The sequence below is a fragment of the Punctularia strigosozonata genome (assembly GCF_000264995.1).
Source record: "Punctularia strigosozonata HHB-11173 SS5 unplaced genomic scaffold PUNSTscaffold_10, whole genome shotgun sequence".
In the NCBI taxonomy this organism is placed as follows: Eukaryota; Fungi; Basidiomycota; class Agaricomycetes; order Corticiales; family Punctulariaceae; genus Punctularia; species Punctularia strigosozonata.
The window spans coordinates 1,306,613-1,333,138 of NW_006767442.1; the positions used below are offsets into that span (position 1 = coordinate 1,306,613).

Sequence of the window (26,526 nt, forward strand, 5' to 3'; positions counted from 1 at the left end):
GACGAATCGGCGTCAGACGGGCAGTAGTTTCGCTATCGGGGTTGCCCAAGATCGAGCTGATTTACCTCATCAACTGGCCCGGAGATAAACTTCAGCGTCCTGCGATCCCCATAGTAGAAGAGTGTGAATGCTGACCAGACGTGATGACCACCGTAAACACGTCCTTACACACCTTGTACTTTACTTAGCCCCCTTGAGCAGTGACGACATTACCGTAAATTCGGACCGGCAATAACGGCCATAGATACGAACACGACTGCTTTGATTGCACGGAAAGGGTATCGAAGGTATCGGCCATGTCTGGCTATTCCAGGGACGCGCTCACGATGCTGCGCGCAGGATGATGGTTCCGTTCTTCAGATGCGAGATACGCGGAAGGAGCCCAGCCCCTTTGTTATGTGAGAAGACAGCAACAGGTAATGCAATAATGATACGTCGTTGGGTACACAATACCGGTGATGAACAATGTGTTCCTTCCGAAAGGACAGCAAGGGATACTGGGTAGGTTGCGATATTCACTACCATCTCAAACAGCCACCAACCTATGCAGATTTTTTTTTTCAGCGTCAACGCGATCTGCCCATCTGGAAGGCGTACCTGCTGCAAATGCGCATCCACGACGTCCCCATCTTCCAACTCCAGCTGCAACCCAAAGGCAAAAATGATCAGCATGAACGTGACGCGCGCGCATAGACGCGAACGAACCGCAGCAGGCGTGTCGTCAGGATTGACGCGAACACCATCATACACAAACTTTAATGTTCCTAATAGCGGGATGCTCGGGCATGAGTCGGGAGCATTTCGAAGGGAAACATTGAAATGACCTGATTCTTTGCCGAACTTTTTCTGGCAAAAGGGTGATCTCTGGGTGAACGGAGGTCGGTCAAGACGCGCGACTCAGGTACTCACATGAATAGCGTCGAAGATCTTAGAAAACGGTGTATTCACCTTGACCTTGATCGTCGTCTCTGAAGCGTCTCTGTATCTCAGCTTCATCTTTCGCGATTGAGTCAGGATCCAGCTCACGTTGACCTTGGAAATCTACCACCACGTTGATCTTCGGTTTCGTCTCTTGCTTTTCCTGAACAAGATTGTGCAGAGACTGAATCAACAACGTAGGAGGTAGAGTACCTCATGAGGTTCCTCGCTTGCGGACATGGCGGACGACGAAGAAGACGAAAGGAGGCTGCTTCACGCGTCGAGCGCGTTGTCACGCGCGTCCACCACCGTGACGATCGACTTGGCCGCTTGGCCACCTCCCTCTTGTTTCGGGTTTGCTAATATCGAGAACGTCGTGCTGCAAACTGAGAGAGACACTGGCTCATTCGGACGCGCTATTGCCGACTTCGCCGGCTGCTGACTCGCTAAGCGGAGAGGGGAGCCTGCTCAACTCGTACGATTCGGGTGACGGAACGCGCAATCAAGTCAACGTAGTATGGGAGAGGATCCTACAAGGACGCATGACAAGCAGTTACGGGGGTGGTTGAGCTATGCGTTCGCGAGGTACGTGGATGTATGCGGTCGTCGTGCGCTTGCCCATGGACTTACCTTGCGCTTCAGCGAAGTGTTTGTCATAGTGTCATTGACACTTTTTCTCCCAATATGCCTCGAACAATTTGCCAGAGACAACGGGTACCTGGACCGTGAGGACCGAAAGGAACCTTGCAATTCCGTCGCAGCCTCCCCCGGTGGAAGAGCTGAGGCGCGCTGCGTGGTCAAACTAGTTGGCCTCTGGATTGACAGTGCTAGCTTCAGGTATGCCCCTCTCATGTACAAGTACGAGTACCTCCGTTGACCTTCGCCCAGCCTCTACGTCAATTCCATCTCCGTGGCCTTGCAGGCACTAACGGTCATCTCCATGGGCGGGATAGCTGACCATCGTGTGCCTCCATCACTGTTACGATTGCTACCCCTCTGACCATGTCGATTTTCCACAGCCCCGCATCGGAAACGTCTTCTCCTTATGTTTGCTGCGTTGGGCGCCTTGTCGGCAACATTATTCCTCTTGCTTCCCTCTTCATCTCCCATATGGCCATGCTCTGCCCTCCTTGGAATCTGCGCGAACGTCGGATTTGGCGCCTCTGTGGTCGCTATGAACGCATACATACCAATTCTCGCGCGAACATCTCCGGAGGTGGTGGAACTTCGCGAGCAGGCGCTTGAACCATCGAATTCACCGGCCCCGGCGCGAGCAGCAAACGACCTGGACGCCGACTCAAACGCTCCGCTCTTGGAGTCTGCGGACCATTCCACCGAGCCTGATGACACGTCGCAAGATTACTCTCGCGCCCTGTCAGCTGCAACCTCCCGCATATCCTCCCTCGGTATTGCGCTCGGCTACGCTGCTGGTATACTGCTCCTCATACTCACGCTAATACCTGTAACGCTTCTAAAGGGGTCGACGTTCTCGCTTCGGTTAGCCATAAGCGCCAGCGGGCTGTGGTGGGCTGTGTTCTCCCTACCGGCGGCCGCATGGCTTCCAGGTTCAGACACGACTGCTGAAGCCGAGTTGGATCACGATCGCGAATGGAGCGTGACAAAAGAGATAGCAAAGGCCTGGAAGCGTCTTTTCGGCATGCTGCGATGGCGGGAGATCAGGCGGCTGCGGAACACGTTTCAATATCTCGCAGCCTGGTTTCTGCTTTCGGATGGTGAGCTGTTCGATATACTGGAGTTCTGATACCTGAGCTCCAGATTAATGCGTGAATAACAGGTTTCACCACCATCACCTCCACGGCCGTGCTGTTCGGCAAGACGAGCCTGAATATGCCACCGTCGTCCCTCGTAGTTGTCGGTATTATAACGCCGTTGGCGGGGATAATCGGATCGCTGGCCTGGCCACGGCTTCAACGCCGCCTGGGATGCACGAACCTCAAGGTTAGTGTAGAATTTCTTGCGTTTTCTGATCAGTTCGTCGTTGCCAAGTCTAACATTGAGTGTGTCAGGTCCTAACCACATTGGTGATTATGGCTAGCTTCGTTCCCGCCTATGGCTGCCTAGGCTTCATTCCGCTGTTCAGTCAAGGCCGAGTGAAGTTCGGTGGCCTGACGACACCTGGCGAATTGTATGCGCTTGCTATGTATTTCGGTAAAACATGTTGCCGCCACATCTCATGTCACGTCTGACGCGAGGCCGCAGGTTCTGTCTACGGCGCTTTCCAGGGGTACGCGAGGGCATTTTACGCCGAGCTGATTCCCCCTGGGGAAGAAGCCCGATGGTTCGTTGAGCTGTTTTCTCACTGGATGTGCCCGTCGACTGATCTTCTCCATCTCTTTACCGCGGTAGGTACGGATTATTTTCAATCACGGACAAGGTTCGTTCTCTATCTCCGCTCATACTGCTCCTTAACCCATCGCTAAGCCATATCTTGTTTGTGCTTCTGCTCTGTCGTCCACAGTCGAGTTCCTTCGTCGGCCCGCTGGTGGTCGGCCTGATCGCAGACACGACAGGGAACATCCGCTATGCCTTCTTTTTCCTGGTGGGTATGATATGGCTCGCCGTACCAGTGCTCAGGAGCGTGAATGTGGAACGCGGACGGAAAGATGCAGCAAGCTACGTCTATACTTCTGGTCGATGATAGGTTGCGCCCCTGTAATTCACATCGGAGCGGGCATCTCGTAGACTGTACGTAGTTGTTAACGAATAATACATGCTGCGGAGCTTCCGTTGGAGCCAGGGCACATGCCTCTGACCGAAGCCAGGCGAGTTACGTTAGGTAGATCTGACCCACATTGGCAAAAAATCCTTGTTACTGCGCACAGTCATCGCAGTTCGTTCAGTGACCACGTTGTCCATCGGCGTCCTATCGTGCTCCACAATGACCGTAGCTCGCGGCGATTACGGTCACTTACAATGGCTGGCATAAATACATATGGACACATGGACAAGGTGGGTGTCCAGGCGTGTCGAGAACGCGTTGAGGATGAACGGGGGGCATGGAGGATAAATGGGCATATGTAGTAACGCAGACGGGATGGTCACCCGAACTTCCATCTACGACAGCACGTCATTAAACTTGTTTCGTGCGCATGACGGCAGCAGATAAATACATCTCACTGCATGCCAGACATCTACCAGTCAGGCGTCAGACTACGGCTTAGATTCTATCCAAGATACCTACTTGATATAAGTCTGTTTTATGCAATGTATTCGATGTCGGTAGCAGAGTCAACGTCGAACGAGAATAGACATACTGTCATAGGTTCCTCAATCGAACGCTCCTGTGCGTGACGGTAGAGGCAGTTCGCCTGATCGCTCGCGTGAGCCCCTCAATCACCACTTGCAGTAGATTTGAATCGCATGTCTTTTCCCCCCACCTGTCCACATCGGTAACACTGGAAGGAACCGGCCTCCGACCATCGCTCTTCCGAGTCGGGTGACCGAGCGAGGCCTTCCTGCATCATGTCCTCCCATGCCTTGCGATCTTCAGTGACCGAAGCCGCACTTTCGGATACAGCTTCGCCAGTAGGCGTAGCCTGTACCAGCGAATGATATTGGTCAAAAAGCTGGATTCAAAGACCATGGGCAGTTCCAGGCAGGAGAGTATACGGGTTGAGGCTCACCGGGGTCGACAAATCGAGGAAAGAGTCTTCAGTGGTTGCCATTGCGTCAGACTCGGGCGAAGGGACACCTCGTCCGATTCAATCAAGGTTCGTATAACGAAGCAGATCACAGCGTCAGCCTCAGTGCACAGTGACCACCCCGCCGTCTTATACATCATGGCATGGGAGCGCGATCTTGTTGTTCCTCCAAAGATACCTTCGCGAGATGATAGAATCTTAGAACCTCCATACTTATAGCTGCTTGCTGTATAGCAACGAGCCCCGATGACATCAGTCCCTGGATGAGCTTGCGACAAGAAAAGACTGCGTCCGCATGTCCATCGTGGCGGCATAATGGTAAGCTTCGAGTATATATAGAACACAAGTCAGTGGCACTATAAAGAGCGAGCCAAATATATACAAAGCAGAACCTCGGCGACGCTCGAGCTGGGAGATGCGCAACGTCTGATAGAAGAAGGGCGACGTGGGCGCTGCTGCGGCGCTCACGAGAATTTCCACCTGACAACAGACGGCGCCCGTTAGCATATGCCGTGACTCTGGAAGAAAGGCGGATAGGAGGGAAGAAAGGACGGAGGGTGCACACCTGTTGTTGCATACAGTACACCTGGCGGCGGAAGAAAGCGAGGAGGGTCAATACAACATCACGCAATGATACCGAAAGGAGAAACGGGACACACGTCACGAATGTCTATACACAGATTCGGAAGATGTTCGGTCAATGACGTGTCCGTCGCCAGACTGTATGTGCGGGAACTCACGGTCATCGGTTCGTCGGCACTTCGAGTCTGCGCCTGGCGGTAGCGACACTTGCGCTGGAAAAGCGGGGCGGGATGTATATCAGTTTACACGCCGACTTGATTTGGAGGCGTGCGAGCTGACGCACCTGCTTGCAGCGGCTGCACTGGAAGGCGTCCGTCTCGGCTTGCTGCTCCTCAGCGCCAAGGGACTGGAACAGGTTTTCCTCCCTGATTTTCTGGTCCTGCGCCCTGCGCTCTTCAGAAGCCATGTCCTATGCGGGCGTACGCGTCAGCCAAGGTTCGGTGGCGGTCTTGTTCACGACAATAACACACCGCGCTAGTCATCTTCGCAAACTTCTCGACGGGAAGTTCGCCACTAACAACGGCGGCACGCAAGCCTGGGTTGTTCTTATCCTTCAGGTTGACAAAGAAACTGCGGATTTTGGCCTTGTACTCGGCGCCCGTGGTGCGGAACTGCGATAGGACGTCGCTTTCGATGCCTCGCGCTCGTTTGAGGACCAAGTCGGCGGCTATAGGGGGAGGGGAACGTAAGAATGCGGTCTCACGAGACGGGAATGTATGATGAATAGGGAAAGAGGCGAAGGGGCATAAGTGCCTTAAGCACGAATGCATGTCCGCCTATGGGTGACAAACAAGACTAAGGAAGGAAAGTCCAGGGGCGAGAGGACGCAGCACTCACGAGCACTGGAGTCGGAGGCCAACGCGTCGTAGATGAGTTCAATGCATTTGTCCCGAGTTTTGTCACTCGTTACATCCATGGAGATGCCGTCGAGCTTGGCAGTTCGCGGCGCGCCATTGGTGGGCAGCGACGTCCTCGCATATGTGGTTGGGCTCGCGATGGTTGTGGCTGGCGATGCTGGTGGTGCGCCGACGCTAGACGCTATCGACGCTTTCCGCACTATACAAACCGTTTATCAGTGGCGTCGTCGAGATGGGCGTGATTTGCGCACCTGGCGGGGGTTTGGGAGTGCTAGCCGTCGTGGATGCACCACCCGGCGTGCTCGGGGTGGCGCTCGATCCCCTCGTCTCCTTCTCCTTCTCCACCTCCGCCTTCCACTTCTTCACTACCTCCTTTGCGAGGTTGGATATGTCCCTGTTCGCATGGGAACGGAGTTTCCCGACTGCAAGTCCGATTTTGCTCTCCTACCACACCGGAACACGCAGAGGATCAAGCATCAGTGACACACAAGCGACGAGGAGATAAGGACGACGACGACGTACCCTCAGCCATGCCTCGGTGATTTTGGCGTCTTTCTTCAGTATAGCAAGCACATCTTTGATCTCCTACAATGCCGACGGGTCAATAACGGGTCGATGCGAAATCAGAAGTGACGAGAATGGTGCTGGGGAAATGTGTATGAAACCACAGAAAAAAACAGACATACCTGCTCTGACGAAGAGCCCTGAAGCTGCTTTGCAAGGGATTTCAACTCTGCTGCGTCCGACATTACATGTAATACGTTTAACTACGCGGATATGTTACGGCGCTCGACGTTTATCTTTCCTTTGGTGGCTGCCGCCACCGCTGCACGTTGTTGAGGTGGACGAGCGAGACCTCAGACAACGGCGCCTCGGCCTTTGCCTGAGAAAACGCGGGGTCCCGGAGAATGCTGACGATATGTCCGGACCCCTCTGTTATGTCACCACCTTCCACGTGGCGCTTCTGGACTTTGGCCGCTTGCCACTTTTACGCGTCAGAACTCCTTCATCAGCTTCCTCGACTTCATGTCGATCATCCCAACTTGCGTGATCGCCAACCTCGTCGACGCTAGAGCCCGAACAACCTGCGAAAACATCAGCGATACTCTGGTTTTCTGTCCTCTCTGCGCTCTCTAGGCGCCCAACATGCACTTAAAGCCTATTCGAGGCTTTGTTCCATACCCTGTTTCACTCCGGCACCGTGCTCGCGTATACGAGGGAGGCTTCCGTCTCATATTCATTACCGGTCCTTCCGCTTCTCAACCCGCGGAATAGTGCGTGAAAGCGGCGGGATGGCGGCGGAGTTGCGTTCTTATTGGCTGCGGCAAGCTCATGGGTCTGCCTTCCATCCGAGAAGCCAAATTAAAGGGAGGAAGAAGCAGATACACCGTGGTGGCGTCACCGCTAAAGATGATGAATAGAGTGTATCTGCAGCACGGCGAAGTAGGGGTGGAACTTTTACCATGCACTGCATTTTTTGGCGGGGCTCCCCGCGGACATCTTTGACCACTGCGGAGAACTTTTACCACCTGCAGATACACTCTAATGCATCAGGGTTGCAGCCCATGCCGAATATTTGTGCTTGCGTGAAGAAGCTGGCGTCATTTTGCCTTTATCACAACTTCCGATCGCAACCGACCTTCGAGCGGTATAAAGGGATGACCAGCGCCAACAACATTCTCTCCATCCTCCTCTTCGAATCAGGAAATCCAACCTACCGACCCCATTACAGTCTTTACTCCCCAAACCACCACCTTCGACACGATGTTCTCCCGTTTCGTCTCCGCCGTCTTCCTCCTCGTCGCCTTCGGCTTCGCTGTCGCGCTCGCAGCGCCCATCCAGACCGTCACCTCCGTGGCGGATGTCAAGACCGTCTTCTTGACCCTGAAGTCCACTACCGACTCCGTGGTCCCTCAGATCAGTATGTGCTTGGACTGCTGTTCCTCCATGCTTTTTTCTGACGCGTTTGGCGCGAACAGACGCCCTCGCCGTCGCCCACAATGCGACTGCAGACAACCTGAAGCCCCTCATCGTCGAGATCACCACCGCGGTCCAGACCGCCACCAACGTGCTTAAGACCGCCAAGCCTCTCGTTGACGAGGTTGACAAGGACGTCGTCGAGCTTCTCGGTTCCATCCTCAAGGTAATGCGTTACGTCTCTTCCGTATGCAACACCCTAACGTCAGCCCCTAGGATGTCACCGTCGCCCTTGGCAGCATCTCCAGCGACGTTATCGACAGCGTGATTGTCCACGATGTCATCGTCACTCTCGATACTACCGTCAACGGTCTCCTAGTTGTTGTGAAGGCGGTCCTCGGTGACGTCCTCGGCCTCGTCGCCAACATGTACGTGCAAGGACATCCGAAAATGTCGACTTCGCTGATGTCGAATCACAGCCTCTTCGGCGTCGCTGGTCTCCTCAGCAGCATTGGTTACGCGCTTACTCGCGCCACCCTCGGCCTCTAAGCTGCTCAGCCATTTTGCTGACTGCGAGGCGTTCGCTAGCGCAGCATCACCTCGCTCGGGTATTCTCTAGATTCCCGTCCCCTCGTTTAGATCATCGTACTCCATCTATAATGCACACTGCGGATAATATCATCTTTCTCAGTCTCACGATCCTCTGCTTAAGTCTGCTCCATCTGAGCTTCCATGTGGCTAGATGAACTGTTCGTTTGCGTCTGTAGAGGCAATTTGTTATACATACTCAGACTATATCCTGGTACTGTGGTTTCTCCACCGTAAGTTCGTCCCCTGTCCTCGCCTACGGGCGAACCTAGCCTAAGTACTTTTTGCCCAATCACTCACCGTCGGTGATCGTGAATTTGACCGTGGAAGACTTCAAACTGATCGAGGATCACTTGCGGGAACTTCCCATGGCCCGGAACTTGCGGACTGTCCCTCCGGAGTCCGGCCCAACTTATGGTCGGAAAACTACAGTATCTTCATGCGTTCTTGTAGTTGCAATTGGGAGGCGACGCCTTTCCACTTCAGCCAAGTTTTGGGGTCCCTGTGCCCGCAACAGATTCAGCGCGAACCCTAATTGATCGCTGTCACGCATGATGGTTCACGAGCAAGTACTGAAAACAACACCGGCAAGAGTCTCTTATTCCAAGCTTTGTATAGAACACCTATACTTATGATGGAATATGCCTAGCCGATGTGGCGGCCGCATGAACGAACCCAAACAAGTCCGCAGATCGGTTGCCAGGTGCAACGATTGATAGATCAAAAGGGGACTGCTCGAGGGATCATACGACTCGGAGGTATCGTACTTAACGCTTTGTTAGTACTGATCTATTCCGTCTTTCCTGAACTCGCTCTTCTCCCCAACAGGTTTCATTTCGAATGATAGCGGATCACTGCTGATCCATCTAGCGTTGAGCCCCGTTGCACGTCGAACACCCACCGCGAACGACCATCCTCAATGTCTCCACTTGTCACTTCTTGATTGTAATCAGCCTGACGATGGCCGGCAAAGACAATCTCCCAAAATATATATCCTCTGTTCGGCGCAGCGGCTGAAGAGCATGCGATCACGTCTGCTTGATAAGAAGGTTGTGGCTATAGCTCACCTCGCCTGCTGTCGACGCACAGAGCGATGATCATGCCTTGACGACGACCACCACAAGTTTTTCCGCCGGTTCGCTCTCGTCAATCGCAAAATCCGTGAATGCGCTGCAGCGCCGTCATGATGGTCAAGCGCCGCGGTCTCGGTATGACGAAAGGGGCATCTAAAATAGACGGACGGCGGCGGACTGCCCGTCGGGATACGCGTGTATAAGATGGCGGGCCAGTGCGCAAACCCATCCCATCATCGATTCGTTCCCAGTTCCTATTATTATTTCCAGCGGCCCAGCATGTTCTCTCTTTGCGTTGTCACTGTCCTCGCCGCGCTTGCTGGCCATGCTGCGGCTCAGGAGTCCCACCAGATCTCGGTACGTGCAAGCTTCTGAGTCCGGCACCAAGACCATATGCTGACAATTTTCTTTAATACCTATAGTTGACTAACAACTGCGGCTCTGGCAACGCCGTCTTCCTCTATGAGGCGAATGGTACTCCTCAAGGGTCAACGACCATCCAGGGGCAAGTCCTTGGCGGCATCGCCTGGATTGACGGCTTCGCCGGTGCCAACTGCCTCAGCTCCGGCGTGAACTGCGGCGCCGTCGAGTTCACGCTGAGGAACGACTCCCCGAACCAGAACGCGGTGGACTTCACACTCGAGCCCCAGCCCGAGAACGGCAGCCACCAGTTGTAAGTCGCAACGCTGCCGGCGTGACGTCCAAGCTGCAATCTGACTGATGGATGTGGTTCCAGCACATACCCCATGTCGTATAGCTACATCGGCGGAGGAGCTTGTGCAGGGATCAGCGACAACTGCCCATCTGCGGGATCGTGCCCGAATGCCTTCACGGATCCCACGAACGGCACCCCATTGCAATGCATTGGGAGCAACGCTGGAGTGCGTATAGTGTTCGGTTTCGTTGTGTGAACATAAGTTGACACGATGACAGATTCAAATCACCTTCTGCTAGACGCCTTGAGGCTACTTCTTGCAAGAACTCGGTTTGACCCGGGGCTTTGGCTTTGTCATAATGCCTTTATAATATTACAGATAATATATACGGTTATGTCAGTATGGCGGATATCACCTGAGGTATCGCAACCCTGCCCGCCGAGCACGATTGAGCCAGCTGAGGATGTCCGGTCGGACCCAGAGAGTAAAGGAGAGCATGACGAACAAGCGCCCGTTCGTCTAGTTAGGCGCCGGCCACGTCGGAGGCATTCAGCGCGATCTCATTACGCGAGACCGGCCTCCACCACCACTAGCGACTCACGAGGACCTTCACCCTCGGTCCGCGACAATGGATCTCATACACGGCCCTCTCGGAGCGCTACAGCGTAGGCTGGCGTTCGTCGCGGTCGATCCTATACCCTGGAAAACATATGTTCAGATATTCTCGTGGGGCGTGACACTCTTCGAGGAATATTTGCTGTGCGTCCTCTTGTACTGGATGATCTACGTCGACCTCGTCTGACCAGTCAATACGTTGTGCGCCCCCATAGACTCCGACAATACCCACTGTACTCGAAAAAGGAGCCTCCGGCTGTACTCAAGGACCACTTCTCACAGGAAACCTTCGACAAGTCTCAGACGTATGGCCGTGACAAGGCCAAGTTTGCCTTGTTTTCAGGGCTCTACAAGCAGGTCCTTGATTCTGCACTGATCCACTATGGCGCGTACGCGTGGAGCTGGAGCATTGCGGGAAAGTTGTTGGCGAGGTTTGGATATAGCGCGGAATACGAGGTATGTCTTCGCAGGCGTGTTCGTTGCAGTTACTGGAATGATCATAACCGTGTCCCCGCAGATTACCCAATCGATCGCCTTCGCATTTATTCTGTTCTTCATCTCGTCCTTGCCTACCCTCCCGCTCTCGGTATACTCCACGTTTGTTCTCGAAGAGAAACACGGCTTCAACAAAACCACTCGCACGCTGTTCATCACCGATACGCTCAAGGGTGAGCTTTATGATCAAATACAGATGTGGTCAAGGGACTGACACGCATATAGGATGGGCTCTTGGTTTCGTACTCGGTGCGCCTTTCCTCGCGGCGTTCCTCAAGATCTTCAAGTGGGCCGGTGACCGCTTCGTCCCCTGGCTTATGGCCTTCCTGTGCGTTACGCCCCCATGTGTGCTTTTCCCGCATCCCTGCTCGCTTCTGACAAGCAACATGAACGCAGTCTGTCCTTCCAACTTACGATGGTCGTGCTCTACCCCACGGTCATCCAACCCCTTTTCAATAAGCTCTCGCCGCTCGCGGACGGCGAACTGAAGAGCCGGATAGAGAGTCTGGCTGGCAAGCTCAAGTTCCCGCTCAAACACTTGTATGAGATTGACGGGAGCAAGCGCTCGTCGCATTCGAATGCGTATTTCTTCGGTCTCCCATGGGTAGGTTTCAACACCATCTCATATATCCAACGTCGGGATCACTGATTGTGGGCTTAGAGCAAACACATTGTCATCTTTGACACGCTCATCCAAGAGAGCAAACCGGAGGAGGTGGAGGCTGTTCTTGGTAGGCTGTTGGCTCATTTTGTCGTCGTACCCAGTTGACCCCTCTCTGTTAGCCCATGAACTAGGTCACTGGTACTATCTCCACCCGACCAAGCTTCTCTGCCTCAGCCAGCTCCATATATTCTCTATTCTCGCGCTCTTCCCTGCGTTCCTGCATGCGCCTCCTTTGTTGAGGTACGTTCGCTTACTTTTCTTACATTCCGCACGAGCTGAAGTGCAGATAGGTCCTTCGACTTCCCCAAGGACGTCGCTGCCCAACCGCCGACCATCGTCGCGTTCCTGTTGTTCCAGGTTAGCCTGCATCTTTTCATCAGAACAGACTTCACTGATATGTGGTGTTACAAGATGATATTGACTCCTCTGGAATCCCTCGTTAGCATCGCGCTGAACGCTGTGAGCCGGCGGTTTGAATGGGAAGCCGACCGCTTCGCTGTCGAGCTGCCTTCCAAGTTGGCGGTTCAACCATCGGAGAAAGACCTTACTGAGATGGCGGACATGGGCGAGCGCCTCAAGCGTGCCCTCATCCAACTGCACGTCAAGAACCTGTCTACGGTCTGGGTCGACTGGCTGTACGTTCTCGACCTTCTCCGACTTGGCCATGACGCTGACCCGTGGACTAGCTATTCGGCATATCACCACTCACACCCGACGCTGACGGAGCGACTGAAGGCTCTGGACACGCTCCAAGCAAATGCGGGCAAGAAGGAGCTGTGAGCAACGAGACCGCCGTACTTGGTCACACCTATGTTATTCGCTTGGATACCGTTTCTACTCCGGGGAACACCTTCCCGGCGAGGAGATGACGATGGACCATCAAAAGATGCTAGCTTCATAGCCCGACTCGTCTAGTACTAGCACTGTTACAGTATAATGCATAATATGGCAGGGAACAGCACGTCTGATGTTGTCGGGGTCGCGGGCGTCAGGCATGAACTCCAAAGCATGTCGGCGACGATGCAGCTTGAATGGCGTCGGGGAAGATCTGAATCAAGGGCACTGACATCATCCACCAAGGCTGACCTGCCTGGCCCCTCACTGTGCTTGTTCCGAGTATATCTACAAGGCGCCTGTCAGTAAACGGTATTGTTCCGCAAAAAAGCAGTACACACCTTGATGGTCTTGTCCGCTCCGCCCGTTATCAACCTCGTTCCGGTCTGGTCGAACGTGGAGCAGAACACGCCAGCTTCAGCCTCGAGCGAACCGGGCTGTGGTATGTCGTCCAAATTCTGGAAGGGTGTGCCCGAGTTGTAGTCCCAGAAGGTGAGAGAGCCGTTGTCGGCTACGCAAAAGTTCGACGCCGTCAGGAAGATCATATCGGACGTGTGGGGTGAGTGCATTACCTCCCGAGAACAAGACGCCCTCCGCGTTGACGGACAGCGTGTTGATGATCGCGTCGTGTCCGGAAAAGTTGCAGACGAACGCGCCCTCGGGGCATTTCCACTTCTTGATGTTGTTCCCGCCTGCGGAGCCGCTCACGAAGCTGTACTCGGTCGGGTGGATGTCGAGCGCGCGGACCGACTTCTTGTGGTGGGTGAGCGTGACCATCGTCTTGCCGGCGGCGAGGTCCCAGAGGCGGACGGTGGAGTCCATGCTGCCCGTGATCACCTGCGGGTCCGAGTCCTGGCACTTGACGACGCCGACGGTGCCCGTGTGCCCGCCGAGGACGTGGATCTGCGCTTTTGTGCGCATGTCCCACACGCGCGCGGACGAGTCGCGGCCGGAGGTGACGAGGATATCGAGCGTGGGGTGCAAGGAGAGCGCGTAGACGCCGGAGAGGTGGCCGTGGTAGTGCCGGATGACTTTGTTCGCTTCGAGGTCCCAGCATTTTACCATCTATGGGGGCCTCGTACGTCAACTTTCGCGGGCGACCATGAGAAGGTGAGAAAACGTTACCTTGTCCTCACCGCAGGAGAAGAGGTAGGGATGCCGCGGGCTGACCGCTAGTCCCCGTACGGTCGATATGTGACCCGTCAAACTGAGCTTGAGCTCGCCGCTGGCTAGGTCCCATATCTTGATGACACGGTCGCCGGCACCCGTAGCGAACCACTTGTTCCCTGGTTCGACGGCGACTGAGCGCACCCAGCCCAGGTGACCGCTGATGACGCGCGTGAGTTTCCATTGCGGATGGAAGGTAGGTTTGATGGTGCGGGTCGTCTTGTGTAATTGGAGGGCTTGCGAGAGGGTGGAGGAGGACGTCAATGTGGAGGGTTGTTGTGATGCGGTCGGCTTGGCCATGACCGTTAGGGTACGATTCGTTTCTGCCGAGGCTGTTGCATTATATATTAAGCTATTGCGGTGGATCCTGGCGGGCTTGTGTGCTTACGTCCTGCTGTTATAGCCTTGCGTTGCTCTTTAGGCCGCGCGGGGCCAACGCCGCCTTGTTGGGCAAGGAGGACAGGTGGTAGCTCCTTATAGTCCTTGTATTCGTCGTTTATCTTCGTTGAGAGCCGTACTCGTACACTGAATACGCAATTTGTCTGATTTTTAGAATCGATGGAAGCAGAGAGGATGCAGCGCAAGCGTACACTTTCTCGTCGTCCCGCATACCCTCGTCCGGACATGTTTGAAAGATGGCGCGCGTCCGCTTCACGCTCGTTTTCAGCAGGGAGTCAAATGGTGGAAGGGCGGATGCCGTCGTCATTTGCGTAGTGGGTAGACTAAGACCAGTGCTGCCAGTAGTGAACCGGGATGTGTGTCGCGCTCAAGTAACTGGGCTGCTCAGCCTGCAGCGGGTGTACGGAAAATGCACGTGGGCCAGTGAGCGCCCAAGGAGTCGTGGGTAAATTGAATCTCCAAACCTCCCGAACGCGCTGGTGGATCGCTTTACTCATCCCCCTCGGAAGTTGCTTCCCTGGATTCCTCAGCACAGTATGTGCTTTATTAGCAAGCTGGCCTCAACAAAGCCAAATTCATGACCTCGCACAGTATAACTTGAAGTCCCTTACGGAATGCGCGCGCCAGACCTGAAGGATCTTCCAATCGACCGTGTATCCCCAACCCCGTTGAATCGCGACCCAGATGTCGCCTACGCCTCAACCTCGCGTTTGTCTCGGTACTTCATAATTCCTCTTGCCTGTCAAACCGTTGTTTATGACCTGTTTATCTCAGTTACCGGCGCATCGTCGGGCTTCGGCTTCGCCCACAACTCGGACACGAGCCCGACCCAAGGCCTTGCGCGAGATCATCGGCACACCCAATCACCCCGCCATGCCACCGTTAGGCGACACGAATAAAGCGGTGGAGGCGATATGGAAGGTTGCCGCGTTAGACAATCCGTCGGAGCGATTGCCACTTGGGAAGGATTCGGTCAACGCTATTCGTGAAAAGCTGGAGGGTCAACTGAAGGAACTTGCGTTATACGAGAGCCGGTCGGATGATCTAGTGATGGTACCTTTGCCAGAGGCGAACCAGTTATGCGCCAGAACGTGCTGAGGCGCAGCGTGAACTTAGTACTGATCAAGTGCCTCGATATCAGTACATTGCATGTGCATCCAATTTTTGTCACATGGAAACAGCTGTCCCGTGCCCTTCGCAGCTACTCGTAGCCGAACATTGCGGCCATCAAATTAACCCAGAACTGCTTCAACGTTATGCTCGACAAGAGACTCAACAGAACGTTATTTGGATCTGCACATTAGGTATTAGCTCGCCTCTGTTCCGAACCCCTGCATGCTGATAGAAGCCTTACTCCAGCGTTCGTTCCGACGCACTCGAGCGGGTTAACGACGTCGATGCCGTCGGCTTGAGGGCATTCGCCTGCAGAAGGGCAGTTCTCGTGTTGGCCATTGCATGTCCCGCCTCCAATGAAGGCGAACGACATCGGAATGCTGATCCAACATTGAAGGATTGCCTAACCACAGCTGACTGAGCGGAGAACTCACAACTGTCCCTCGACCACGAAACCGGCCAAATTCTCGTTCGGGGCGTCGTTACTGAGCGCGAAATCGACAGCGCTGCAGTCAACGCCGGGACTGACGCAGCTGTTGCCCGGTATGCTACTTTCAAACCAGGCGAGGCCTCCAAGCACCTGTCCCTGGATGGTCGTCGACCCCTGAACATTATCGCTTCCCTCGAAAAGGAAGACGGCGGAGCCAATTCCACAGTTGTTAATCAGCTAGGGCATCCCATGAATACACGAGGATAGTAGCCGAGGACAAGTAGAGGACAAGATGCATACGGAGATCTGGTGGAACTCCTGAGCCGCGGCGATTTCAGCGGAGGCAGCGACAAAGGTTACGACAATGAGGGCGAGCATCATAGATCACCTTGAATAGAAGTATTCCTTGGATGCCGCTTGGGACGTGCGTATGAGGACCGATGCATTTATACTGTTGGAGGGTCGTCCCATCATAATCCTGATATTGCCATGGTCTGCTCAAAGTTAATCTTGATCCAACTACGTTATTGGGGCCAAGCCCCAGTGCCTGCGGGATGCGAACATCCCGCGCGCGGAAGCAGCAGGAATGAAGGGAGCCAGAGTGCATAATCGCCGTCCCGAACATTGGTGACAGGTTGGGCTGCGATCATTCCGCGGAGAATGCGGCGAGAACGGCACATGGTGAGGACCCTCACGTTAGCGCATGCGCAGCGCGGTACGTTCCAATAGTCGTATTCCGTCCGAGGAGCCAGGCAAGTCATGAAGAGCTTCACACGTTCGCGTAGTCTGCGCCGTTCATCAAGCCTGACACAGATAGTACCGCAGGTCTTCTTACATCCGTCGAACGCGGCACATCACGCAGTTCGGCCAACCCATTCCCTTCCAATTTGAATAGTTAGTAACAGGGCGTAGTAAGATCCAGGCTCACCGGAACCGCCGCATCCAGCCAAAGGTGAGTTAAGGTTTGACACCTCTTGAGAGACTGGCTCATGCCGGGGCGAGGCTGGTATCATGCAACGCCGGTATCATCATCTGCAAGAGGAAGAGGGCAATGATCGAGGCTGCTCAGAGTCAACTTTTTCCAGCAGGCAGTCCTCAGGTTGTTGGGGATTCGGAAGGCGGCTCATGCGCGCCGTTAATTGACGGCGGTTTGTACTGAGATCAGTGCAGCGAGTGGGCCGAAAACGGGATGCGGGGTTATGGAAAGGAGCATTTGAATGCACGTGCACGGCTTCTCCTCGTTGGCCGCAGTTGTTTGTACTCGGGGGGATCCGGATCCGAGGGTGCCGTTGCTGGCGCTGTGCTCAAGGTCATGGGCTGGGCGGTGGGAGCAGCATGGTGACTGACGCTTGAGAGGGGCGTGCAGACGAAAGACAGTCTTGAAGGTGTGATGCGCTTGAAAGGTGGTAGCCAGGGCGCTCTGTCCAGTAATGTGGGCTAGCACGTTCTGAGCAGTGCGGGGTGGCGACTGCTGGGGTACGGGTGCTTCTTGCGCTGGCACGGGGGGGTCGTGTTCGGGCGAAGTAGCTCGCAGATCGCGGTCGGAGTCAGGGGTGCTTGTCTACGGCGTTGTCGGTGGACTACAGACACGAGCGGGGTAGGCTTCGATTCAGTCCTCGTCACTCTTGGCTTCGCCGGAGTCTTCTTGTTCGCCCAGGCTGGTGCAGGCGTTTCTCCATCGTCGGCTTTGCGTTTATTCAGACAAGAAGTGGACGACGTGGCTGGACGGGAAGCCAGCAGAACACCCGAACACGATTGGCTGTTAGATCGCTTCGCCTCACGACGATTCTCGACGCTGGACATTACATGGCAAAGGTACTTAGGTCAAATGACTCCGGCAGGTCTCGCCAGATTTGTTCCCGGTCGCGGTGCAGCTGTGATACATTGCGGCGGAGGCACTTGGCGCATTGCGCATCGTGCTTCTCCGCAACGTGATGAATTTTGGTACTTACGGTGAGCACTGTTGGCCAGTAGTGGACTGGTGGGGCCGTGGCTCGCCTGTACCGCGAGATAACATGGTAGGGACGCGAAGCTGCCTTATTTACACCGTATGATAGCATATTGATACCATGGCTCAACTAGTACAACCTATGTATGCGTAGAATCAACACGGACAGAATATCAAGACCGGTATTTCAGCTGTGCTCCGGGACCACACAATCATCTAAGGACGGCTGGACCTCGTTCTCCACCGGCTCAAAGTTTAGCAGAAGGTGATTTGGATCTGCGCAGGAATGCAGTTGGTTAGTCTTCGTATCAACACCTACGATACGATAGAAGACTTACACCGGCGTTCGTTCCGACGCACTGGAGGGGAGTGCCGTTGGTAGGATCGGTGAAGGCGTGAGGGCAGTCTCCGAGAGACGGGCAGTTGTCGCTGATGCCGTTGCAAGCCCCGCCTCCGATGTAACTGAACGACATCGGGTAGGTGCTGCAAGACGCCGCATCAACAACGGCGCGCTCTATACAGGATGGTAGAGGAGTTAACTTACAACTGGTGGTTACCGTTCGCGGGCTGAGCCTCGAGCGTGAAGTCTGCCGCGTTCTGGTTCGGGGCGTCGTTGCGAAGGGTGAATTCTACCGCGCCGCAGTTCACGCCGGAGCTGAGACAGTTGGCGCCGGCGAAGTTCTCGAGCCAGGCGATGCCGCCGAGGAGCTGACCGTTGATGGTCGTCGAGCCTTGAGGGTTGCCGTTGGCCTCGTAAAGGAAGACAGGGGTTCCAGAGGAGCACCTGTTCGTCATCTGCAGGAGACATTCAACGCGATAATCCTGGCAGGCTACACGACAAGGCACGTACGGAGACCCGGTGGGATTCCTGGGCTGCTGCGAATCCAGCGAGGGCAGCGACGACGGTGGCGACAGAGAGGGCGAACATGTTTTGTACGATTGTAGTTGGAAGTCGAGATGCTGCTCAGTTGTAGCTTGCGATGCTTGCTGAAGAGACATTCGACGAACAATCGCACTCTTATACTCTGTACGGGGGCGGTACTTCCGTAATATCGGGACCACCCTCGTACACTCGACGCTCCCTTCATCCGTCTCGCGTTCTGACGACGCCACTCCAATTGTGGGCGGGGCGCGAGCAGTAGTTGCCCGGAAGTAGCATGATTGAATGGGAGCCATGTTCACGATGACCATTCTGTGGCTGGTGACGGTGTCAGCTATACCATCATTCCACGAGAAGGGCGGAGAGCATGGTAAAGCCTACTCAGTCGGAGGCCATGGCGGCGCGCCGCGAGACTTCTGATTGAGGATCGTTCCGGATGAGGTGTGAGGCAAGCCTCCAGGAGCGTCGGCACGATACGCTCGCGCTTCGCTCGTTCGATCAGGCTTGCACCCCGTTGAAGTCTCCGCTTATACATAATCCAGGAAGCACCTTGCACCCTTCCATCCCCGTTGTGGACGGCACGTCGAGCACGATCTATATGACAGAATCTGTTTCAACGTTTGAAATTCGTGCATGACAGGATTCAGGCTTACCAGAACCAGGGCGTCAAGCAACTGCGCAGCGTATTACGAGACATTGGATACATCTTGGCCGGTATCCGTCTCGTTATGTTCACGCTGTCCATATTCATACGCAGCATAGATGCAGAGTGATATGCGCGATTCAAGTTCAAAGGGAAGCCGTGGGATAGCGTTGTGGAGTGTACCTTGAAACGGTAGGTGGTTAGCAGTTGGTGGCCGAAGAAACCTCCGGTATCATGGGAGGGTGACAGCAAGCTATGTTCTGCAGCTACACGCGACAAGAACCTAGCGGTGGTGGCATTCTCGACGCGGTCCAGCAAGTTCTGAAACAATCGGCCATCAAGCATTGACGAACCAGCGTTCGGCTGGTGTGCGCAGCCTGCGATGCCGATTGACAAACAGCCTTACTGTTGGACGACCAGTGGCCCGGCAGCCTGAAGGTCAAAGACGAGAACTGTGGGTACTGTATACTCACAGATGCCCTTATACCCCAGCTCCATTGTGAATGTAGCAAGCTCTTGCGAGTAGCACGACATCCGATCGTGCCGGGTTCCAGGGTTCGAACTTCTCGTTCTGCGACGGTAACGGAGATCACCCAACGTGATGCACGGCACCGTCAGCGTGGGGGTAGCCTCGTATCGGATTTGACCAAGTGAAGGGAACTGTAGAACGGTGACCAAAGATCAAAAGTCGACAAGTTAGTTACGGCGAAGAGGCGAAGGCCGGAGTTCGAATCACGTGGACATTCCAGTGGAAGTGGTGGGCGCGCACCAACTTCCCGAAAGAGTTCCGTTTGTCTTCTTCCTTCGACTTGACTGGCCTCGTTGCGTGCGGCCATCGCCGGGACAATGGCCTTGCAATAATGATAACTCACGCTGAACACCGCCTGCTCCTTGATAGACAGACACGAGGCGACATTGTCCCTTGTATCTGCGCCTCGTTCCTCTCTCTTTCGTCTTGATCTGGCAAGCGTGGTACATGTGAACAAGGGACCCACGGACAGCGTGTCCTGCCTCGTTGCTTCCCCTTGAATGCGAGGTCAGATTAAAAGGAGAGCGTGATGCGCAATGTCTCTCTCGTCCTCCAGCACCACCTGTTCTGTCCCCCGGCGGCTCATAGACGGTCCACTATCCTTAACACTAAATCGTATTTTACCTTAGTCCAGGCGACTAATCACATTATCATGAACCACGGACAACCCTCCGCGCAATATTATCCTCACGCTGAGTCCTCGAAAACTAAACACTCATTATACAGTACTGGTCACCCTTCACAGATGACAACTCCGGCCTCTCAACCGTATGGTAATGTTAATCAATACCCAAACTTACTGTACTCTGCGCCTCCGGGACCCCCGAACGCAACCGTCAACGAAATACCCGGGCCGCAGGTCTACCAGGGACATCAGGAGCCTCTTAGACAATCTGGTGACGTACATTATATGCCCAACCAAACTGACAACATTCCTTCGCAGGGATGGGGTGGTCAGCACATGCTATATTCTACGCCGCCCCCGATCGCCGCGTCCGCGTCTTGTATGTCAAACGGTTAGTCGAGCGCTCTTGGAAGATCAGATAAGATATCTCCACACTTTGACATGGTAATAGGAGTACAAGGATCACAGGGACCGCCGTATCCGCCCATGGGGCAGACCATGCGGCAACAGGGTCAATACCAAGAAGCTTATGCTGACCAGGTGCGTCGGCGACTGTTGAAGAACTGTATTCACAAGTGCCGTCTTGGATGCAGGCACTGGGAACGACTTTTTCGGGCCCATCATCCAGTCAAGCGCACCTGGCTTCTTCGACCGTCTATCAAGTGCCTGTCATGAGCGGCCAATACGAACTCTATCCTGCGCCTATGTCATCGCCCACACGCTCTTTCAATGGTCTCCGTGGCGTCGAACGCGCTCGTCCAATCAGGTCACGGTCTCAATCGAACAGTAGCCCCCAGAAGCACAAGGTCCCTACACTCCCAAGTGTGTACGATGTCGCCGCCGAAGAAGGGGTACGTCCTCGGGAGCGACCTATGTCAGTTCTGTCAGTCTCCGGTCTTTTTCTCCCGCTTATCAGACGTTGCACAGATGTGCCAGATACGGAAAGCTGGAAGAACACCTGTCCCTATGGATCGACAAGAAGCTTCACGAAGGAGTACAAGTCACGAACTCGATGATCCACGACAAGGCACAGGTTCTCAGTAAAAATCCTGACTATTACTCTAGCGGCAACAAACTGGGGGTATCTCACAAGTGGATGGAGCAATTCCGCAAGCGCGATAGGTTTCGCCGCATGGGCGCTGCCTCTCTGGAAAACTTTGATCACCGCCTTCCCATAACTCCCGCAGAATTGCGTCTGGACTAGCGTCATGGGCACTTTGTTTATTTGTCATTTATTCTTCTCCGCAAAAGCGCCTGGGGTGGTGGGGTGGTGGCGGCGGCGGACACATATTTTGTCATCCCTTTCGAAGACGTATTCCTGCGTCATTAGCATTTTTCTTATTCTTCTCCGCATAACGCATAATCGCCAGGGGTGGTGGGGTGGTGGCGGCGGCGGACATTTTCTTCGAAGACGTAGTTTATTTCACTTGCGCGAGTTTCGCGCCTCCTCCGGGTTGTTGATGACGGTTACGCCTCGAAGCTCGTTTTGGCTCGAGGCGGATAACTGCCTGAGGGCCTCCTGCGACCACCAAGCCTGTCGTCGACCAATCGGTGTCGGTGCGGGTCGGACGGATTATTCCGCCGTACCTTCTGGGGTCCAGGTCATGGCTCGCAACCCACCCTCCAACAGGGAAAGAGGGGTATTGCACATTTTCTTTCGCCATTCAACTGGCATTTTCATACCTTGTGGATATGTATAACACTAGAGCTCAACAATATCGGATGTTCATGCAATTACGATGAAGCAATAGGCGTGTATACTTAATCAAGACAGAGAGCTTACTCCAGCGTCTTTGCCAACACACTGTCACGGGTATCATCCTTCGGGCAGTGAACACACGCGGTTGTGCGCCGAAGGAAAACGTTCACTGATCTCGTCACAATTACCAGTGCCTATGTACTCACATCACGTTCGTTCGTCTCTGGCTACATCGTAAAATCTACAGTTCTGTCTCTATTTAGCTATGATTACCTTGTTACCCTATCGTCGTAACATGCATAGAGCAAGAGCCACGGACCGCTGCTGTCTTCTAGTGTAGCACATAGGCCCCGGCCTCTGAGACGCGAACTTCATCAAGCTCTTCTCTTCAACTCGTGATCAAGCTCACTCCAGCTGCCTGGGCTACTACGCAAAGACAAAGACGTGGCCACTGGGCTACACATTACTATCTAGCTTTCTGCAACTACTCTATTCTTCACCGATCTCGTCGTACTGGATGCCTGGGCGTAAGCGCAAGCAACATCCGTCGCATTCGGGCCGTCGACGCGGTAGAGATAACGATTCGTCATGGAACGAACCGGGGACATCGGACGCCTTCGACCCTTGCCTCTTCATTCAAGCCCATGAAGCGGACATTGTACGAGGACCGCAGGCTTGGAGCTCGGCCGCCGCGCTGGAACTCCGGGTGGTCGACGGTGCGACAGCACCGGGAGAAGGACTGCTACGGTGGGGTGGCGAAGGCAATGAAAGGAAGCAGCATATGTGGGATGAGTACGGAGAAGGGGACGACGGGGTTCAAGACGCTGTATGGGTAGATAGGTACGCTGCAATCATGAAGACAGATGTTTTACTACTGGAGGACTGCGTAAACTGGTTCGCTGTATGACGAGGACCAGCTTGTTATGATTCGCTAGTTTCCCGTCGGACAAGGATACGACCACTTCTTCGTTTTGGGTCTGCCTGAGACGGCACGCTGAAGTATGTTTCTACAGGTTCGATGCCCGCCTCCTTCTGGACACCTTGCCGGAGAATGATGGCACAACCACTACGCCGACTCATGAAGCCAGCGACGTGCTCGCCCGCGTCGGCTGGGACGACCTTCCGTCGGACAGCGAGGACACGTTCTTCCTCGGGCCTTCCGAAATCGAGGACTATCGCCGCGAGAAACGGCGGCGCGTCCTCGCGGAGAACCACGCTGCCCGCATGCGGGCCTTGCTCGAGGACGAACCAGAGGCAGAACCCGAGGAACGGTGGCTGAGCGACGAGGAGCCGGAGCCGCACCAGAAGGAGCTGATGGACCGCACGGCGGGGCATCTCGTCGGCTCGCCCAACGCGGCGCAGCTCGAGATGAGGATACTCGCCAACCACGGAGCGGACCCGCGCTTTGCTTTCCTCAGAGGGCGGTGGAAGCGGGCTTGGGCGCTCACGAAGGCGCAGGCCGGCGCTGCAAAGAGGGAAAAGGAAATGGCAATGACCGTGCAGAAACCCAACTTGGGCGGCCTCGCAGGATACGGGAGCGATAGCGATGAGGAGAGCGAGGTCGAGGACGTCGCGGCGGCAGTGGCGGGGAAATCAGAGCCGGATGAACCGGCAGGTAGGGCTAACGAGGATGGAGACGAGGCCGTGAAAGAGGCCCGGCGAGCGCGAGCGAAAGAGTGGGCTGAAAAGCGGCGCGCGCAGAAAGCGAACCAGGCGGTAGATCCCTCGTAACTGGGACCCGTGCGCGATGTAGATATGTGGATGCGTACATGCATAGGCTTGATACTACCACGTTCAAACGGTCATACCCTTGTGAACCAAGCGTCGGCCCTCTCTTGTGCATTCTTGCCCCACCTCTGTCTGTCCGTAGTCTTCCCGACGACCGTGCCGATCAACCCGGCCCCCTCCACCCTCCCAGTCTCGTCCACGACGAACTCCACTGTCGCATCGCTCTCCGTCTCCCACATCCCGAACGCCGTCTTGTTTGCACCATATCCTTGCGGGAATAGTGCGTCCATGGTGATGTTGAACGTGGTGCTGCTGTCCGCGTGCCTAACGAGACGCAAATGGCTGGACCAGAGCCGCGGCCACGCGGCGAGCAATTGATTCGCCTTTTGCGAGGACGGCGGTGGGTTCGGCGATGCGGCATCGACCGACTCAAAGTCTTGGTGGACTTCATCGCAGTAGTGGGAAGAGCTCTTCGGGGCGCAGAGCGTGAAGGATCCGTAACCAGCATTGGTGTATGTCCCGGCGAAGATAGAGAGATCTATGCCCTCGGTCTCGACCTCGGATGAGGCTTCAACAGTAACGTTGCGAGGACCCTGACTTCGGTGCACATCGAGCGCAGCTTTGGGGAACGGTCTACGCCATAGTCCGTGAGCACGCTGCAGGAGCCGATCATACATCAGGATGTGCTCACTCGTCTGCAGTAACCTTCAAAGCAGCTTGCAATATCTCCGTCGCCACGCGCATGGTCGCCAGCGATTTCTCGTCTGCGTTCGCGAGCACCGCCAGACCGAGGTTATCGTTAGGGAAGAAGCCAACGAACGTCGATATCCCAGGGATACCGCCCGAGTGCCAGATGAGCTACGGAATCTCTTTCGATTAGTGATCATCGGGGGATATAGAGAAGGAAACTAACATCGCGTCCCATGTAGTGGTGCCTGAGCCAACCCATGCCGTAGCCTTGGATAGAGAGGTCATTGCTTTTCGTATAACCGTCTATGATCGCGGATGCCGTTGTTGCGGCTGCAAAGGCGGATTTCGGTATGACAACGACATTTGTATCTGGGTCAACTCCCTCGTTCATGAGCATGCGTAACCAGCGTGACTAGAGAAGCGCGGATAAGAGGCGGATCACAAGGGATAGCAGCCTCACAGACCAGATCGGCCGCAGTGGTGATGACACCTCCGGCACCGGCGCTAAGCTCCGCGATTTTCTTGCGTTCGAACCACCTAGGGATCCTTCGCCCATACTTGTTCCAGCTGTCGGAGAAGCGGCCGGTCTTAGCAGCCTGGTCCTGCGAGAACATGCTGTCGCTCATGTTTAACGGCTTGAAGACGCGTTCGACGACGAACTGCTCGTATGGCATGCCGGAGTACTTCGATATGATGTAGGAGCCAACCATATACATCTGCACAAGGAATCAGCACCAACGAGTTTGGGGTAAACAAAGGAAGTTGACTGAGATCATACTTGATTATTGTACGACCAGGTATGCCGGAGCTCGAAAGCGGCCCTGAGATCCTTCAGTCGGGAAACAACGTCCTTCGTGGTGTCTTCTGGACCATAGGAATAGTCGTGACCGGAAACCAAGCAATCATATCAGCCCTGCTTGCGAACGCCTACGAGCGTCGCCAACGTACCGCGGAAGACCAGAGACGTGGGACAGGATATCGCGTATGTTGGCCTTCTCCGTCGCCCACTCATCTTCGAGTTCCCATTCGCCCGGCAAGACAGCTTTCACTTTTGTTTCCCAGTCGAATAATCTGACGGAGGACGGGAGTGCTGTCGCGTTTCTCCCGGATGCAAAGTCGTCGATCAATATGCCCATAGATGCGGAAAGGAATGCCTTGGAGCACGATGCGATAGTGAATAACGTCTATGATGATCAGGGCAAGGGGACCCATTAGACTGCATCGTTCAACGCCAGCATCGTAGACTCACATCGGGCTCCATATCATCGCCCTGCTCCGTTCGAATGCCCCATGCACCGAGCTCCACTTCCCCATCGGGCCGCACAACAGCAACTGAGATCCCAGAGATAGTCTCATTAGCCAGAACCTCCTGCACGAACGAACCAAATCTCTCGTCGATGATCTTGCTCTCGCTCGGAGTATCGAGAACAAGCGGCTGCTGTGTAGTCCCATACACGCCGGCGAAGTGAGGGACCACGCTCAGCAACAGCGCAAACCGAGCAACGTGAAGCATCCGGCGTGCGCGAGTCGACGAGTGGTATGAGCAACTCAATTTGAGCGAGCACCAGCCGCGGAAATAGTGCGTTATCAAATGTATTTAGCCTGCGCCGTATGGACGCTGGAGTCAAAACCGCAGAGTCGCAGCTCTGGCGACTAAATTGTGGGAGCGAACATGAACGAACCGAACCGGGACAACAATTCAATCTTTCGTGCCACCGCCGTACAACCTTCGCTTCCTGACAGTTGCCTTCTCAGCCTTACTGCGCTGTGCCAATGTGATCGATGATCTTGACGCTACGTCGCAATATCGTATT

At 54.8% G+C, this 26,526-nt stretch overlaps 12 protein-coding genes across 12 annotated transcripts; 7 read left to right on the plus strand and 5 right to left on the minus strand.

The window, feature by feature from the left end:
• Positions 1–356: 356 nt before the first annotated feature.
• Positions 357–1,158, minus strand: PUNSTDRAFT_136655 (uncharacterized protein; the record flags this gene model as incomplete). Its single annotated transcript, XM_007386242.1, has 6 exons — positions 357–389; positions 598–642; positions 706–846; positions 910–968; positions 1,027–1,081; positions 1,132–1,158. 6 exons carry the CDS (start codon positions 1,156–1,158, stop codon positions 357–359), a joined length of 360 nt encoding a protein of 119 aa, XP_007386304.1.
• A 69-nt stretch (positions 1,159–1,227) lies between these two features.
• On the plus strand, positions 1,228–3,654 carry PUNSTDRAFT_127423 (MFS general substrate transporter). Its single transcript, XM_007386243.1, has 9 exons — positions 1,228–1,503; positions 1,561–1,755; positions 1,807–1,880; positions 1,938–2,651; positions 2,714–2,877; positions 2,946–3,087; positions 3,139–3,217; positions 3,286–3,313; positions 3,398–3,654. Exons 1-9 carry the CDS (start codon positions 1,436–1,438, stop codon positions 3,575–3,577), a joined length of 1,644 nt encoding a protein of 547 aa, XP_007386305.1. The 5' UTR covers positions 1,228–1,435; the 3' UTR covers positions 3,578–3,654.
• Positions 3,655–4,886: 1,232 nt separating this feature from the next.
• PUNSTDRAFT_54188 (transcription elongation factor) lies at positions 4,887–6,866 on the minus strand. Its single transcript, XM_007386244.1, has 10 exons — positions 6,706–6,866; positions 6,542–6,604; positions 6,271–6,463; positions 6,000–6,218; positions 5,633–5,829; positions 5,446–5,571; positions 5,321–5,374; positions 5,240–5,250; positions 5,146–5,166; positions 4,887–5,060 (listed from the first exon to the last, which is right to left on the minus strand). Exons 1-10 carry the CDS (start codon positions 6,766–6,768, stop codon positions 5,045–5,047), a joined length of 963 nt encoding a protein of 320 aa, XP_007386306.1. The 5' UTR covers positions 6,769–6,866; the 3' UTR covers positions 4,887–5,044.
• Positions 6,867–7,078: 212 nt separating this feature from the next.
• Positions 7,079–8,712, plus strand: PUNSTDRAFT_54190 (uncharacterized protein). The gene is made up of 4 exons (XM_007386245.1): positions 7,079–7,940; positions 7,999–8,162; positions 8,213–8,364; positions 8,416–8,712. Exons 1-4 carry the CDS (start codon positions 7,784–7,786, stop codon positions 8,483–8,485), a joined length of 543 nt encoding a protein of 180 aa, XP_007386307.1. The 5' UTR covers positions 7,079–7,783; the 3' UTR covers positions 8,486–8,712.
• A 1,164-nt stretch (positions 8,713–9,876) lies between these two features.
• PUNSTDRAFT_136659 (uncharacterized protein) lies at positions 9,877–10,551 on the plus strand (the record flags this gene model as incomplete). Its single annotated transcript, XM_007386246.1, has 4 exons — positions 9,877–9,954; positions 10,020–10,270; positions 10,334–10,478; positions 10,531–10,551. The coding sequence occupies 4 exons, from the start codon at positions 9,877–9,879 to the stop codon at positions 10,549–10,551; spliced, it is 495 nt and encodes a 164-aa protein (XP_007386308.1).
• Positions 10,552–10,881: 330 nt separating this feature from the next.
• PUNSTDRAFT_136660 (metalloendopeptidase) lies at positions 10,882–12,807 on the plus strand (the record flags this gene model as incomplete). The annotated part of the gene is made up of 10 exons (XM_007386247.1): positions 10,882–11,012; positions 11,084–11,324; positions 11,386–11,536; positions 11,589–11,691; positions 11,760–11,967; positions 12,025–12,094; positions 12,147–12,267; positions 12,318–12,384; positions 12,439–12,662; positions 12,714–12,807. 10 exons carry the CDS (start codon positions 10,882–10,884, stop codon positions 12,805–12,807), a joined length of 1,410 nt encoding a protein of 469 aa, XP_007386309.1.
• A 318-nt stretch (positions 12,808–13,125) lies between these two features.
• Positions 13,126–14,734, minus strand: PUNSTDRAFT_115301 (WD40 repeat-like protein; the record flags this gene model as incomplete). The annotated part of the gene is made up of 6 exons (XM_007386248.1): positions 13,126–13,149; positions 13,203–13,372; positions 13,434–13,926; positions 13,987–14,360; positions 14,417–14,553; positions 14,619–14,734. The coding sequence occupies 6 exons, from the start codon at positions 14,732–14,734 to the stop codon at positions 13,126–13,128; spliced, it is 1,314 nt and encodes a 437-aa protein (XP_007386310.1).
• Positions 14,735–14,935: 201 nt separating this feature from the next.
• PUNSTDRAFT_54196 (uncharacterized protein) lies at positions 14,936–16,403 on the plus strand. The gene is made up of 4 exons (XM_007386249.1): positions 14,936–14,961; positions 15,019–15,145; positions 15,202–15,720; positions 15,782–16,403. Exon 3 carries the CDS (start codon positions 15,301–15,303, stop codon positions 15,523–15,525), a length of 225 nt encoding a protein of 74 aa, XP_007386311.1. The 5' UTR covers positions 14,936–14,961; positions 15,019–15,145; positions 15,202–15,300; the 3' UTR covers positions 15,526–15,720; positions 15,782–16,403.
• A 1,770-nt stretch (positions 16,404–18,173) lies between these two features.
• Positions 18,174–18,846, minus strand: PUNSTDRAFT_136662 (uncharacterized protein; the record flags this gene model as incomplete). Its single annotated transcript, XM_007386250.1, has 4 exons — positions 18,174–18,194; positions 18,257–18,401; positions 18,463–18,713; positions 18,769–18,846. 4 exons carry the CDS (start codon positions 18,844–18,846, stop codon positions 18,174–18,176), a joined length of 495 nt encoding a protein of 164 aa, XP_007386312.1.
• Positions 18,847–21,081: 2,235 nt separating this feature from the next.
• On the plus strand, positions 21,082–21,768 carry PUNSTDRAFT_145305 (uncharacterized protein; the record flags this gene model as incomplete). The annotated part of the gene is made up of 3 exons (XM_007386251.1): positions 21,082–21,135; positions 21,189–21,469; positions 21,523–21,768. Coding segments are annotated over 3 exons (579 nt in total), but the record flags the coding sequence as incomplete, so codon positions are not given.
• Positions 21,769–22,811: 1,043 nt separating this feature from the next.
• Positions 22,812–24,025, plus strand: PUNSTDRAFT_115304 (uncharacterized protein; the record flags this gene model as incomplete). Its single annotated transcript, XM_007386252.1, has 2 exons — positions 22,812–23,134; positions 23,308–24,025. The coding sequence occupies 2 exons, from the start codon at positions 22,812–22,814 to the stop codon at positions 24,023–24,025; spliced, it is 1,041 nt and encodes a 346-aa protein (XP_007386314.1).
• On the minus strand, positions 23,977–26,225 carry PUNSTDRAFT_105984 (beta-lactamase/transpeptidase-like protein; the record flags this gene model as incomplete). The annotated part of the gene is made up of 7 exons (XM_007386253.1): positions 23,977–24,655; positions 24,714–24,880; positions 24,936–25,124; positions 25,177–25,428; positions 25,491–25,576; positions 25,638–25,866; positions 25,962–26,225. The coding sequence occupies 7 exons, from the start codon at positions 26,223–26,225 to the stop codon at positions 24,097–24,099; spliced, it is 1,746 nt and encodes a 581-aa protein (XP_007386315.1). The 3' UTR covers positions 23,977–24,096.
• Between the last annotated feature and the right edge of the window lie 301 nt (positions 26,226–26,526).

Excerpts from the sequence above, each read along its gene's own strand:
- PUNSTDRAFT_127423 (XM_007386243.1), top strand. The coding sequence starts at position 1,436 with ATGGGAGAGGATCCTACAAGGACGCATGACAAGCAGTTACGGGGGTGG. Across the intron at positions 2,878-2,945 it reads TGGGATGCACGAACCTCAAG|GTCCTAACCACATTGGTGAT; the intron begins GTTAGTGTAGAA and ends TGAGTGTGTCAG. Across the intron at positions 3,314-3,397 it reads TATTTTCAATCACGGACAAG|TCGAGTTCCTTCGTCGGCCC; the intron begins GTTCGTTCTCTA and ends TGTCGTCCACAG.
- PUNSTDRAFT_54188 (XM_007386244.1), bottom strand. The coding sequence starts at position 6,768 with ATGTCGGACGCAGCAGAGTTGAAATCCCTTGCAAAGCAGCTTCAGGGC. Across the intron at positions 6,605-6,705 it reads AGGGCTCTTCGTCAGAGCAG|GAGATCAAAGATGTGCTTGC; the intron begins GTATGTCTGTTT and ends TCGGCATTGTAG. Across the intron at positions 5,830-5,999 it reads GGCCTCCGACTCCAGTGCTC|CCGCCGACTTGGTCCTCAAA; the intron begins GTGAGTGCTGCG and ends CTCCCCCTATAG.
- PUNSTDRAFT_54190 (XM_007386245.1), top strand. The coding sequence starts at position 7,784 with ATGTTCTCCCGTTTCGTCTCCGCCGTCTTCCTCCTCGTCGCCTTCGGC. Across the intron at positions 7,941-7,998 it reads CTCCGTGGTCCCTCAGATCA|ACGCCCTCGCCGTCGCCCAC; the intron begins GTATGTGCTTGG and ends TGGCGCGAACAG. Across the intron at positions 8,365-8,415 it reads CTCGGCCTCGTCGCCAACAT|CCTCTTCGGCGTCGCTGGTC; the intron begins GTACGTGCAAGG and ends GTCGAATCACAG.
- PUNSTDRAFT_54196 (XM_007386249.1), top strand. The coding sequence starts at position 15,301 with ATGCCACCGTTAGGCGACACGAATAAAGCGGTGGAGGCGATATGGAAG.